Source organism: Dasypus novemcinctus, chromosome 17 (genome assembly GCF_030445035.2).
Source record: "Dasypus novemcinctus isolate mDasNov1 chromosome 17, mDasNov1.1.hap2, whole genome shotgun sequence".
Classification (NCBI taxonomy): Eukaryota; Metazoa; Chordata; class Mammalia; order Cingulata; family Dasypodidae; genus Dasypus; species Dasypus novemcinctus.
Window position 1 is genome coordinate 52,225,851 of NC_080689.1, and position 15,128 is coordinate 52,240,978.

The 15,128-nt window shown below is 37.4% G+C and overlaps 1 protein-coding gene across 17 annotated transcripts in view; it reads left to right on the plus strand.

Moving 5' to 3' along the window:
• The window catches only part of EHBP1 (EH domain binding protein 1), a 524,220-nt gene extending 511,608 nt beyond the window's left edge, over nucleotides 1–12,612 (plus strand). For all 17 annotated transcript variants that reach the window (XM_058278659.2, XM_071208862.1, XM_058278647.1 and 14 more), the window contains 4 exons: nucleotides 3,604–3,703; nucleotides 4,775–4,848; nucleotides 11,233–11,347; nucleotides 11,532–12,612. In XM_058278659.2, the coding sequence (XP_058134642.1) occupies nucleotides 3,604–3,703; nucleotides 4,775–4,848; nucleotides 11,233–11,347; nucleotides 11,532–11,622 (380 nt within the window). In that variant the 3' untranslated portion in view covers nucleotides 11,623–12,612. The remainder of the gene's footprint in view (nucleotides 1–3,603; nucleotides 3,704–4,774; nucleotides 4,849–11,232; nucleotides 11,348–11,531) is intronic.
• Nucleotides 12,613–15,128: the final 2,516 nt, after the last annotated feature.

Below are 15,128 nucleotides of genomic sequence, written 5' to 3' on the forward strand. Positions count from 1 at the left end.
ATAAATATAAGCAGTATATCTTGCTTTTAATGTCTTTATTGGTAGTATATTCATAAGAAACATAAGGCACTGTGTTATGCTTTCACATTTTAGTAACTGTGTACTGTAATATTGTCATTTTTTATTTCAAAATCGTCTTCAGGTGGGGGGTATATGGGGACCTCATATTTTTTTAATGTAACATTAAATAAAAAAATAAAGACAAAAATGGTGTTCAATAGTATATGTTTTGAATATTTCAGTTCATGAGACTGAAAAAATTGAGATTTAAAAATGTATTAGTATTGGCTCTTTAGTGACAAAAATGTAGTTGTAATTACAAATTAAAGGCAATTTTGAATGAGAGGTAGTTAACCAGGTGAGGTTAAATAAGATAAAAATGATTTATGGCCATTTTATTAAATAATGACAGTCTTCATTTTAAGCTACAATGTAAAGTGCTTTTATGCTGAGATTAGGTATTGTGGCAGAAGCTAAAACTGCCTTTTTTTTCAAACAGTGCCAGAATACAACCTCCTTTTCTTTTTGCACTAACAAGACTGCTTTACTACCACAGCCCACTCTAAGTAATTAAATCAATCCTTTGTACTTACCGTATTCTCCTCTAGTGACGGTACTAGATCTGATTATATGCTTCATGCATATTCAAAGTACTGCACTGACAGCTCTTTAATGAGCTCTTACTTAATCAGTATGAACAATGTTCATCTTGTTCTTTTTTTTCCTCATGCATTAGAGCTAGGAACAGTTGGGAAAAATGAAACATCCAGCATTCATTTGAAAAATATATTGTACTTTGAAAAGTGTCTAAGCTGAGGAAGTTGCATTCTGCCCTTTAAAAGTCTGATGGACAAATTGGATTACTAGTATTGGATTAAATAACAAATGGTTAGAGGAGAAATGAGAAAAGCTCACTGTGATCACAGGCTTTAATATTTTTTGTTACTTATAAAGCTAAAGGGGTCTTTAACCAGTTATTAAAGTCAGGATTAATTTGTAATGGTTCAACTTACTGGCTTTTAAAAGCTTTTTAAATTTAAAATATTTTAAATCCCTAAGAACAATAGTGTAATGTTGTATTGAAAGACAATTTAATCTTTTTATTACTAGGCTAAGTATAGATTTCCATCACTATCTCAGATAAGGACTCAGTGATACAGAATTTATTTATCCTCAAGTATGTTTTTTGTAATTAATGTAAATAATCTATATAACATTGTTTGCCAAGGATAATGTGTCTTCAAATATTTCTTATTGCTAGACTTATTTATTTCCTTTTGTCATATGAAACAATTAAATTATTAATCATTTCTAAGAAGTAGGAGAGGGAGATCTTTTATTCTTACCTAGAAATTATAGGCATGAGCTACACTGAAAATAACACAGTATCACATCAATATTTTTATTCTCAAGGAAGCAGTCTTCCACTGAAGAAAATGATGCTAATTTAAGAGTAGGCTGATTGCCTCTGGTAGCACCTGAAAGTTTCAATTATAGGTTAATTTAAACTCAAAACAAAGTTTTAATAAATCTAAATTTTTAGAAGTCACTTAGATTATGAACACAAGCATTAAGTCTTCAATCAGAAAATATCAAAATCTATACCTATTAATATTGCACACATGTGTCATTTCACTGATCAAAAAGGCCTTCACCAGGGTACAATTGGCCTTTTTCCAAATTGCAAGCTTTTTCTCAGCTTTTTCTTTTTACTCTTTCTTCTTTTGTTGCTACCCAGGGATTTGTGCCTATCGCAGCCTATATCACATGACCAGTGTCAAGACATCACATGGTCCAAAGTGAATACAAAACTAGCTACCCTAAAAGAGAGATTAAAAATACTGTAATACAATAAAGACTTGTTCGACTCTAAAAGAATCTGTCCTAAGTCTGCTTCATGTCACTAAGTTTTAACAGCATTTAATGAAGGCACATATCCTCACTATTCTTCCTAATGATGAACAACACTTACCTATTTTACAGGGAAGCTCTGAAATATAAGTTTAATCTTTTGGACACAGAAGAGTTCCTTATATTCTATTTTCATTTGAAAAATATCTTCTTAAAATTTCTATTATTGTGGAAATTGTAAGAAACATTATGGTTTGCCCATACTTTATGCAAGTATTAAAAAGAATGAAGTAGATATACCAATGGCATGAAAAATGTGAATCATAGGGCAATATAAAATATGATCTCATTTATGTTAAAGAAAAGAAACCTTTATGTGTCTATAGATAAGGTGTATATATTGTATGATAGACACAACTATGTATGTGGTCTGGATGGAGACACACTAAACTGTAATAGGAATTGCTTCTGTGGAAGAAAGGTGGACTGGGGAGTTGAGGAGGGGAGGGTTGGTAAAAGAAAACTTGACTTTTTATTCGATTATGTATCTGTATTCTTTGAATTTTTTAAATGTACTGGTAGTGTGTTTGAAATTTAAAAGAAAATATCTCATTTAAAAAGAAAATAAAAGATAGGACATAATAGTCTTAGCTGAGATTTTTAATTCGATATTATATATTTAACTCTATGAATTCTGTATTGAAATTGGATTGAAGAATTAATTAATGGCCTAGAAAAGTAATAAACCAATTATGGGAAAATTTAGGGAAAAAGTCAAAGAACTGTAAAAATTGAGTAGGTATAATTTGAAGAGAGACAAAGGAAGAAGGTGGAAGAAAATAATATTTTTTTAAGTATTATTGTGACCTTCTACATGAACAATCTCAAATATATGCAACACTGTATTATAATCCTCAAATATTGGCCTTTGGTGGAGTCAATTAGAGATGATGGAAAGTGCATTAAAGATAGTAAATTTTTAATATCCTGTATACAGTCAGTAATTTCAAATCTAAAATTTTAGATTGTCTCTCTGTTTAGGTCATTTGTTAAAATGTTTTCTGATTTCTGATCATTGTTATATGTTCATTGTAATGTGTTTTTCACGGATAGCTAAAGGTAATTTTTGGTAACCTGTTAATTCACAATGTATTTAATAATTTGCAAGTGGTACTCTATTAGGGATAATGAGATTGGCCTATACACATATATCTTTAGTTTACTTTGGGGGAGGAAGATAAGAAAAAAAGCAAATTGTTACAGGTGAAGGCTTTCACATCAAATCTGGACTTCTCTGATCTTCCTACTAGTCTTATAATTCTCATAATGATTTTTTAAAATGTTTTCTTTCTTTCCTTTTTCCTTTTTTTTTTTTATCCTAACCATATGTCTGTCACCACTATGAGTTCCTCATTGAAGCATAATAACAAAGTCAGCCTCTGGGGAGGATTTAAAAGGTGGAACACTTTGTTGACTGTTCCTAGTGTTAATATGATCTGTAGGTATGTTAAGGGGTACTGAATTGTTCATGCTGAATTATATCGGTGTTGGAAGATTAGTTTATGAGTTTTTAAATATTGATTTCTTTTTTCAGGTGTTGTGCTTTAATCTTTTGTTAGTATAAACAGTCTGATATATACTATAGGGGCAGCTAAAATGGTATTTTTCCTGTTTAAAAAAACTTTCACTAAACTACTATGATTTGGCTTGTAAAATGTCATATAATAAGGGCTAAATCTTCCCAAATTATAGGGAGGAACACAGAAGAAGAAGAAGCAATGATGCAGGAATGGTTTATGTTAGTTAATAAAAAAAATGCCTTAATAAGGAGAATGAACCAGCTATCTCTTCTGTAAGTATTCATGACTATGCTTGTTTCCCTGCTACATTGATATATCTTATGTTTTTTTTATTACTGCCTTCTTTAGGGTGTCATCTTTATTAGTCTTAAATTTTCTTTCTTTTCCTAGAATTTACAATATGTTTTATGTAAAAAAATATATTTAAACAATAGTATAATCACAACAGGTGAAGGGATATAAACAATTTTTGTTAAGAAATAAATCACTTGTGCAAAAAAGGAGGTTTGGTTCATATTGAGGGTTAAAAGGAGAGAGAAATAAAATTGAAGTCCATTTAACATCAAATTTGAGTTAAGAGAATAAAATAACTCTTAATAAGGACAAAGGGCATTTTTACTCTGTGGGTGAGTACCCTAAATTTTGGAATAAAAGATTAATGACTTAAACAGAAATGACCCTTTTTAGTATTGAAAGAATTAGAGGTAAAGTAGAGACTAGGATAACTAAACATTCTTAATCTTCAGCATTTAGTTCAGTAGAGAACTTACTGCTTGTTCCCTTTTGCTCACCGGCACTGTTCTTATAGTGTGCCACCTAGTGTGGGAATGAGCAGGCCTACATGTTTTATTTTAGTGAAGTTCATTGCAACTTTTGTAATTTCTTCCATGCCAGAACTTGATAAAAGAGTTATGAAGAAACACAAAATTTAACTAATCCAAGATCTTTAAATTGTCTCTACATTAAACTTGTACTGGTATTTTTGTGTTCTTATATTCTTTTTACATGAAGCTTTGGACAAAAGAGTGTTTATTATGAATTATGAAAATTATTTTACAAAATAGCCTTATGCCTGCACTTAGTACAAGAAGTATTGAACAATGAGACTACTTCACAGATTAAAATATACTTCTTGCAATTCAGAATTGAAGGAGGAAAATAATGGCACTAGTAAATATTCTACCTGAGGAATGTTTTAGATTTGTATATCATTTGTTTGGAGTAGCTTAAAGTTAAAGAGAAAAGTCAGTTATGTGTTCTAAAATCAATGTAATCTAAAGGTTTTTTTAAGTGTTTAATGATTTAGTAATTAGCATATTGATGAACTTTTGCAACTTGCCTAGAGAAAAAGAGCATGACTTAGAACGTCGGTATGAGCTGCTGAACCGGGAATTGCGCGCAATGCTAGCCATTGAAGGTAAGAAATGTGGGATGAGGTATGTGAGGTGTCAGTTGTCAATGAGATTTAAGAATGTAATACGTATCAGGTCTCACTGGTCTTGTCTGACTAGGGACCTACAGGAATTCCAAATAAATGCCTTAGAGGCAGAAAGCTATAGCAATATAAACTTGAACACCCTAATTCACATATAACCATTGCTGTTCAGCACAAAATTGTCTTAACTTTTGGTTTAATAAGTTTAAATTTCCATAGAATGGAAAAATAAGAAATTAATGGATTTAATTATGTTTTACTGACCTACAATTTAAAACTGTTTCCACTGGGGAGGCTTGAGAAAGATTTATCATTTGACTTTTCATATTCAGACTCTAAATTTTACCTTAATATTTCATTGATGTCAACACTGAAATAAGTCACTGCTGTGCCTACTATAGTTCTTAGGATTCCACCTGCTATTATGTGAATATTCAGATAAAGATTGACATCAGAGATAAATGAAACACTTTCACACTTTTCATTAAGCTTTTAAATGAATTATATGGTAATCCTAAGCATGGTTCATAATATCAGTAAACACTGGCTAGCTTAAACTATGGTGTTTACTATATATTATTATTTTTTAAAATTCTTAGCTGTTCTATAATGCTGTCCTCCTTATACCTCTCAGTTGAAAAATGTCTTATAGTTCAAAGATACCTGCTTAAAAGCTAATCCTCTGAGCTCAGTAAAATGGACCTTTTGTCTAATCAATGCAAATTGATTTTCCTATTCTATATTGACCTCTTAACCCATTGACTGTCCATAGTAATTTCGTTCTTCACCTGATAAGGTACCTCATCTATAATAAGTCAATTCTAATTAGTTTAGAAACTGGTTAAGTTTTTACTCGCAAGCTAAGGGAAACCTTAATATTTTAAAAATATCTTATTAAATACTTTTATCAAATAAAATGCATGCAATTTACCTAAAATAGTATCTTATTATCTTACAGAAATTTTATTTTTACTTTTATATCGATAATCTTATTTAATAAATACAATTGACATTTGTATATCCTCATTTAGATATCAGATTTACTTATAAGACTTCAGATAACTAATTTCCTTCAAATGGCTATCCAAATGTATCAAATTATATAATTGATAATAACTATAAAATTTGTTAAAATTATTTAAAAATTTCTGTACCATTGAAATAAAGTATACAAGACATACTGTTATTTTTCCTCTTGGTATTATTCTTGTAGTCAGAGTAGGGTTTTGAAAGAAATTGGAAAGTGAAATAGTTGAAAAACAGGTACAGCAAATATAACACTTATTATACTGGCTATTCTTTATAGATTAATTATACTTTACACTCAATAGAGTATTCTTTTTACCTACCCTCTGATGTATAGAAGTCAAATCATCCCCAAAACACAACTTGAAACAACACTTTAAAGATGGATATTGGTTCTGTTCCAAAAACCAGTATTATTTCCAAAAACAAGTCTTAAAGGGAGGGTCACAGTATCTAGAAAAGATTCCAGTTTCATTGGAAATCCTATCCCTGTGTACCAGATTTATACTGTTAAACAATCCTATCATTTTATCTGCCTGATCTTGTACATATGGAAGACCTGTAGAAAGTCATATTTTTGGAAGGTAAAAAAATGTTTTTTTAATCTTTAATACAGTTTTAAGGTTTTTGGTTTTTTGTTCTGCTTTGTTTTTTAATTAATATCATTGTCCCATATGTGACTGACTTAATCTCTCCACCAGTTTCAGTTGCTGGTTGAGGGACAGAAAAAGCCTTGAGAAAAGGAGCCGCCTGTTGATTATAGATAAAGACACTTTCTTGGAGCGAGGCCTGTCTTACTAGCCTGGGCAATATGTGGGCTGCGCTGTCTTAGAGAGGTACTAACTCTCATAATGATCAGTGCCTTAAAGACAGTGTCTTCTGCACCAGCCCTCAGAATGGACACACATGTAGTTGAACAGCCTTTTGGAATGTTAAAAACACCACAGAAAAACATACAAATGGGCAACACTGGTTGTCTATTTGGCTTTCTTTTGTTTTAAAGTTCATTCCTCTTTTCTTTTCCTGTCCCTTCCACTTAGTAGCCAGAAGATGGTTTTAGTAATAAACTAAAATATTTTCAAATAAATCTGCTGCTGAAACCATTCACTAAGAGAAAAGCACACAGTATTAATAGCCATAGCACAATAAGAGAAATATTAACAAGTTGGTTTGAGAGTAAAAAAAATTAATATTCAGTACACTTATTCTTCTGAGAATCCATAATCACTTTGGCCTGTCTTCCCCCCTCCCCCTTTTTCCCCTCCAAGGTGTTTTTTAATAGCAGGAGTTTCACTCTACTAAAGCTAAGTTGTAGGATCCCCAAGCTAACAAACATCTTTTGGATGTGTTTCCTATAATTTTTTGTTCCAGATTATTTAATGCCCCCTCAGGAAAGATAAATTCAGTTCTGCACACATTTGGGGTGGGCTTTTAGAAGGTGGTATGTTCATTTTCTGCACAAGAAATGGATCTTCTCTAGGATTTTGTACATCTTGATTTATTCTTGGCTTAGAGTTTGAAGTGGGTGCTCCTCTAAAAGGATTTATGCATAGGTTCACTATTTTTGTAGTTATGGTTTATATGATAAGCTTTTTATATTTAAAATCAATATGTAATCCTGTGGAGGAGCTTATCCCCTAAAACCCCATTTGTAAATCTATTTTAGCTTTGTTACACAGCACAGCCACAGTCTTCCACAGATTGATTAGGTGCAGCCGTAGAATCCTATCAAATGGCCTGCTCTGATGATGATGCAAACTCTTTCAGGATTGCTAGTTGACTGGAACTAAAGATAAGACTTGACTGCAGTCCCCCAATGTGCTCTTTACAAAACTAGCGTTAATTTTCATCAAAGTACCAGGCTTATTTATAATGACAAGGTTGAAGATTTTACTACAAGAACTTTTGGTCCTTTATATTAACATGTTTTTAAGTATTTCTCTTGCCTTTTTTCAAAGTAATTATCAACCTCAGCAAATAAACTGAATTGGGGAATGAATAATTGTCTCTGTATATTTTAAAAAAGCTTTCAAAATTAAGAAACAGTTCGGTACAGATGGACATAAACAGAATCTCTTTATTTCAATACTTTGGCTCAAATGCAGCATCAAAACTTAATCCTATTTGTTGCCAGAAGATATGGCTTTTATAGCAAAAGTACACTGGAATCTTTAATCAGAACCCACATTGTAGTCTGTCCAAGCCAAAGTCAGTGTAGCTACCTAGCTGTGACTGGTGTTTTGTGTGAGCAATCTTTTCTTAAAATGCATATCAGGTGACATAAACTTACATGCAAGTTTTAAAAACATTACAGTACATCTAAGTGAAACTATTTAAAAGGGAATTTTTTAAAAAATTGAGATTTGAATATACAATCAAACTGAATCTTGACCAGTTTTAAAGGTAATATTAAAATTTGTTTTAAAAAATTATCAAAATAGTTTAATCTCCCAAATTCTGATTCAAATATATGTATACACACATTCAAATATGTGTTTGTGTGTATATATATATATGCAAAATTCAGCACTACTGGATTTACTGTTTAATAGCAAAATAAAATTCATTTCCACTATAAAAAGCTAATAAAAAGTATAATTTTGCTAATCTACTCACTGCACATAACTATTACCTCTACAATTGACTAGTATTTTATATACAGATATGAATATAGTAATGACAGAGTTTAAAATATGAAAAATATATAGGATGAAAAAAATCCTATATATTTATATTGGAACATTTTAAATTCTAATTTTGATTCAGTATGACATTGAAATGTTCAAAATTACCTAAATATTCTTAATAATTTTTATGGTTATGGGAAATGTCATTATTGAGCTAGGAAAAGGTGAAGATTTTTTAAATTATCAGGTATTACAGAGGTTTAAAAAGTAAGTTTTCTCTTTAATCCATGTTGTTAGAGGCCTAATTTTTTTCAGTATTAATGAATTCTGATATTTCTAATTTATTAATTAAAGTCTTAAAAGTCACTAATCAACTTCAGAGAAGAGTAATTAAGAAAAATGAATGTGTCTGTTGCAGTTCTTCACACTAATTAGTATATTTCTTAGTCTTATTTAAATTATTTGTTTAAAAATTTTTGTAATTTTTAAATTATATATATTTTTAAGCATATGGTGGAAAAATTATTTTCCAGTTGATAGAGTTCTTATCAAAATGTTTTGGAAGTAAAGAATTAGAAATCAAAGTTTTTAATTAGAACAGCTTATTGAGGTTGGAAATAGAAAGGTTAATATTCATCAAAACTTGATAAACTTAATAACTATAAAATTTAGTTAAAATCTTTTCCAAATTTTAGCAGGTTACTTTCTGAGTTAATATTTCTAGAACTACAGTAACCTGAAATTAGACTAGATGACCTTTAAGATCTTTTCAACCTGAAGAGCCTATTAATTTATCTGCTGTGTAGAATAAGATTAAGAACAAGAACCAGAATAGAAAATTCCCTAGCATTACTGACCTCAGTTTCATTTAAGTCCAAAGAATAAAACTGTGAGGGATATGGCTTTCCTTCAGATTTGTAGTTTCTTTGTTATTATTTTTTAAATTCTCACATTCAGAAAAAAACTTTCTGAAGTAATAGTTTCTTTACTCCTTTCCATGTATTAGAATATTTTGCTTTTTTATAAGAATGTAATGTGATCAGTTATGTAATGTATTTATTTGCATGTTTTGTGTTGAATGTGGATAACTAATATATAGAATGTTACATATGTGTGTGTATATATATTTGAGCCTATAATGAAAGAGACAGTATTAAAATAGAGTAAATCATTGTAGCTCTTTGCTGCTGTCCTAGCCTTTATTGCATGATGATGCATCTAATTTTTAATTTGTAAATTCTAGATAGAATTCCCTCTAGCACCATTTGCTTTCATAAAGCTGCTGAGCAGTTTGCTGTCTTGAATAAATTTTGCTTTGGAGGGGGTCGGGGGGATTTGAACCAGCACATTCTTGTGTGGTTTGTGAAGATTCACATGGTAACCAGCGGTGTGCATTGTTAGGTTTATCTGAATAAGCACCAGCCATGTGAGTTTTAACATGATTGCCCAGGGCAATGGAGAGAGAAGAGAGAAACCCAAAAGGATTGCACTCTCCTGTTTTTTGGAAAGTGCATTTGCTGGGGGAAGGGGTGGGAGGCTACACTGCTTGAGTCATTGGCTAAGGGTGGGTGTTTTTTTGTGGGTTTTTTTTCTTTCTTTTTTTTCTTTTTTTTTCTTTTTTTTTCTTTTTAAGCTGGTGTCCTGTTTCTCTCCAGGTCCTCATTTGTTCTGCTATCGCCTCATCATCTACTTCTTCTTTTCATTGTTTACCTTCCTAATGAGGGAGGCGGGGTAGAATGGGGGTTGATTGACAGCTACAAGCCCTTACAGTCTGGCCAGAGAGCAGTTGGCTTTGGTTTCAAAAGTGCTTTAAATGTTCGATTTGGTCCTGTTTTTTTAATTAAATGAAACTGCTGCTCATCTTAAGGAAATTATTAGATCAGCAGAAATTGGAAAATTTATTATTGGGGCCTAAAACCTTAAAAAAAAAAAAAAAAAAAAAACCTGTCCTCACCCACTGAAAGAGCACCGTCCATCGGATTTCCAACATTTATGGGATTTCAAAAAGAAATATGTAATTTTCCATTTACAAAAGTGCTTTGATTTCAAACCACCCAGCAAACCTCTCCAAAAGAAAACTGGCTGCGATGCGATCGAGAGCTGCAGTGTAATATTGCAGAGCAAATTTATTTTTTACTTCAAAGAAAAATGCTAATTAGCCGATTCACTACTTTTAAAGTTTTTGTGAAGCATATGGCGCCCAGTGTGAGATACATCCAACTGCTAAAATAGAACGAAGAGGAAATTAGCGAAGAATGGGCTGTTTGGGGTGAGAGTGGGGGCGGGGGAGAAGGATAGGTTCTCAGGCAGATTCTCTAGCCTTTTCCGAACGATTTTATCGCCCTTCTCTGCTTCCTGCCTCCTCCTTTACCCACTTCCCCCACCACTGATTTCTGGACTTCCAGCTCTCCCTCCCCCACTTTGGCTCAGGTGCGCAACTCCCGCCTGCCCCCGGCTCACACCTGGCCTCTTTTGCAGATTCCAGCCCTGCCGCAGCTATCTCCGTCTGCAGGAAATATTTAGAATGTCTGGTGTTAGGGGTGAAATATTCCTCACAACGACCAGACTCTTAACACACTAGCAAGTGTATTCTATACTAGTCTATAATATAGTGTGCCGAGCAATACAAGGAAACTGGAAAAGGCGGGAAGGGGGGCGGGAGCCTGCGTTGCGGAGGCCCTGCCCGTGGGTAACGAGTCTCCTGCCCCTGCAGATTGGCAGAAGACCGAGGCCCAGAAGCGGCGCGAGCAGCTCCTGCTGGATGAGCTGGTGGCCCTGGTGAACAAGCGCGACGCGCTCGTCAGGGACCTGGACGCGCAAGAGAAGCAGTGAGTGGGACGTGGGGTCGGTACAGAGGCCCGGCCACCTGCCGAGCGGCGGCGAAGTTTGCGGAAAGTTCAGTTCCTCTGGCCACGCGCGCGATTCCCGCCGGGGCTCTGAATGCGTGGGCGAGGGGGCTGCTGCTCTGACCTCAACGAAGAAAAATAATTTTATTTCCTGTTTGATTTCCAGGGCCGAAGAAGAAGACGAGCATTTGGAGCGAACTCTGGAGCAAAACAAAGGCAAGATGGCCAAAAAAGAAGAGAAATGTGTTCTTCAGTAGCGGGCGGACCAGAATGTCGCCCAACGTTTTAGCGTCTTGGGTCCCCAGACCAGAAAAAATCAGACTCTTTGTTGATTTAAAACTTTCAGCATTCTGTTTGGCTGGATTGTACTTCTTTATCACCAACACTCCTTTTCCTCTCTTACCTTTCCAGATAATATACAGAACTACAAATTAGATTTGTTTCAAGATTTGTTTGTGAGTTAATCATTTCCTTGAAATCATGTGAAATAGATTTGCACAGACACCTTGTGAGTACTTGGTATTGGGGGTGTTCAAGAAACTGTTAAAAAAGAAAAAGAAAAAAAATGCTCCCCACATTATTTTCTTTCTTCTTCTTCTTCTTTTGGATGGGAGGAAAAATTGAAAACCTTTCTGTTGTTGTTAATAACATAATGATGGTGGGAGGGGGGTTCAGAGAGGGGTAAGGAAAGCATCATGAATGATTTTTTTTCCAGTCCTGCCACATAACACTCTGCTACCTAAATTTTATAGTTAGATCATACTCAATCTACTTATTAAACTGTATTCTATTTACCATAGGGGTTTTCTGCAGTTGTTTTGCATTTACCATAAGGATAACAGAGTTCCTCTCCTCTGCTTTTCTCAGAGGATGGTCTTTTAACATAGCCTGAGACAAGCCCTGTCATTTGAAGGTGAGGCCTGAGGATGGGACTAATTGACATGCATCCTTTTACAAAGACAGGCTTATCATCTTAGAATGCACCATCTTTTTCTCTGGATAATTATTTATTACATCTAGCTTGGTTCCTGCATTTTGTTGGGTCTCAACGTTGGTTCAAGAATGCTCTTAATATTTATTCTGTATTAATAGAATTCTGTCTTGCCACTATGAGTAAACCCCGTCCAATTAATATTTTCTTCTCTAACATAGCACTGTCATTTTTTGTGAAAATGGTTATCTGTTTATTTATTACAATTCTGAGTCATATAAATTTTCAATAAAAGCAGAAACTTTCTTACCTTAAACACTGCTGCTACTTTCTTGCAATGAAAACTTGACACTTTGGTTTAGTGGACGTTTGTGTATCCGTAAGACTTTACATGTGGAAAAATGGTCCTCTGAAATGCAGGGTAGGACACGGCTGTATTTGGAGGTGAATAAGTGTATACCATCCCAGAGGGGCCCTGCTGACACAGAATGTGAATTGAAAATGCAATTAGTTGTAATTTCTTAGCAGTGTAAACTCTTATTCGGAAAGAAGGTACTTTCTTTTATTAAAGATTTGAGGAAATTTGTGATTCCACAGCACTGAAAAATGCTAAAAATCTTGATGTATATTCCACATTATTACTTACTTTCATTGTTCGGTTTCCACTTACGTGAGCAAGAACTATGTCTTTTGATAACCCCCAAGTCTGTAGAGGAGCTGAAGTGAAAGGAAGAGGGTTATTGTTGGGGAAGGGAGTGGGTGGGTAATGTGGGCAGGTGTGTGTGAGAGATGAGGGAAAGGGAACGTTTAACAAGTTCCAGCCTATAGAAAAAAAATGACGATTCTATGGTAATTTCCAGTCAGTCAGTCCGCTACAGATGGGTCCCAAACAAAGCAAGCTCGTTCAACAAGTCTGGAGGCTTAGAGAAAACAGTTCACTAGCGTTTATACTTTAGCCTAGGTATTACACACGCACGCGCACACACACGAACACATAACTCCGAAAAGTACGCAGCCGACTTCAGTTGCCTTTCAAAGTGACAATTAAAACTGGCAATGGTAGAATTTCTTCATGACAAGGATTTTAAGGAAAGTTACTGAAAAGTTATCAGAACTAAGCGAAATCGGGTGTTCGCCCTTTTTATTCCAGCGGGAGAGCAGAGGGAGCTGCCGCTCTCGGGGGGTGGCTCTCGGAACTCGGCCCCAAGCCGGGGAAGCCAGCAGGCGCCAACCGCCCGGCCCGACCCGCTCGGGACGCGAGCGCCCAGCGCCGCCCACCCCGCTGACGCCGGGCTGGGGGACGCTCGCTCCCAGGAGCCCGTCCTGAGCCGCGGAGTGCCAAACCTGCCCTCGCCCCGGGCTTGCCAGAGCAGTCGAGGTCGGCCGCGCGGACCCGCTCCGCTCGGCACCGTCGCCAGCCCCGAGCCTCGCGGGGTTTCCCTTTGGCCTGCTTCGCGGCGCCTGCACGCCCCGCAGCGGCGGTGGAGTGCGGACCCGGGAGCCTGGCGGAGTCAGGGCCGCGGCCAGGGGGCCGGGGCCCGGCTGCACCGCGTCGACCCAGCGCCAGGCTACCCCGCGTGGGCGCGGGCCCAGGACGCGGAGGGCCCGGGAGCCCGAAAGCCCGCGCTGCGGGAAGAGAGGCTGTGGGCCCGGGAGTCGCCGGGGAGGAGGAGCGTTGACGGCGGGCTTGCTTGGGCACAGCCGGCGGGCCGATGCGGAACTTCTGTCCCTGGCCTGGATCCTTTGGTTCGGGAACCAAACCCTCCCCCTTGTCCTGTCCTCCAGACCAGAGTCCGACCGACTTCGAGGTCACCTAGCCGCGGAATCCGAGTCCCGGGTCCCAACTTCCTCTACCCCTCCCCGGCCCGAGGACCTCAAACTGGCTCCGCTTGTCCTCCCGCGGGGCTGCCCCCTTTCCCCCTTCCCGCGCTGCGGCCGTTGCTGAAACGGTCGTGGTTTCTGGCCCGGAGTCTCCCACCTGGACATTCGCCTAGCGAAGGTCTCCTCAATCCTCTGCGCCTCGTACAGGAAACTTTCATCTCCGTCTCTCTCCCTCTCTACTCTCCTCCCTCTCCCCTCTCCTCCCTTTTTTCTTCTCTTAATCCCGGGGTTTTACGGGCTGAGCATTAAGAAAATTCGCCTGCAATTTGGGATTAGATAAATACTCTCATTAGCAGGGGGGGAAATCGTGCTATTTGATACTTCCCGACTTCCCCGAAACCAGTGGCAGCATCTGGAGCCAAGAGCCGGACTCCCGCGAAGCGGGCCCTGGGGACCGCGCGGGCACATTCCAGCGCGCACCGCCGCCCCTCTTAGCTGCGCAAGTTCCTGGACCGCAGCGGCCGCTGGCGAAACAGGGCCAGGAGGAGTCAGGAGGTGGAGAGGTTGCGGGACGAGGGCGAGGACACGCACCTCAGCGCGTGAGGGCCAACGCAGGCACGCAACGCACGGGCCCGGGCTGGGGCAGCTACGGATGCGGCCGCTGCTGGCGCGCACCGCAGGACCCCGGCACGCTTTCCCTCTAGACTTGTGCGCTCCAGCGGAGCCTTTCCTTGGGACAGGGGAAGGGGTGTGTAATTCGTTTCTTTCTTTAAACCTCCGCACCACTTCCGAGGCCCCGAAACGCGGTCTATTCGCGACCCGGCCTGGGCGAGCCTAAGGTGTGTCCGCCCCGGGGCCAGCGCGACGCGCTGCGCAGTTTCTTTTCCTCCTAAAGCTTCACATCCCGCCCTCCTCCCCATGTTTTTCCTTTCCTTTCGTTTTTTTTATTCAGCTTTCTCTCTTTCTTTCCCTTTTGTGAATGAGCCGCGGTGTCTTTGTTCTGAAGAGAAG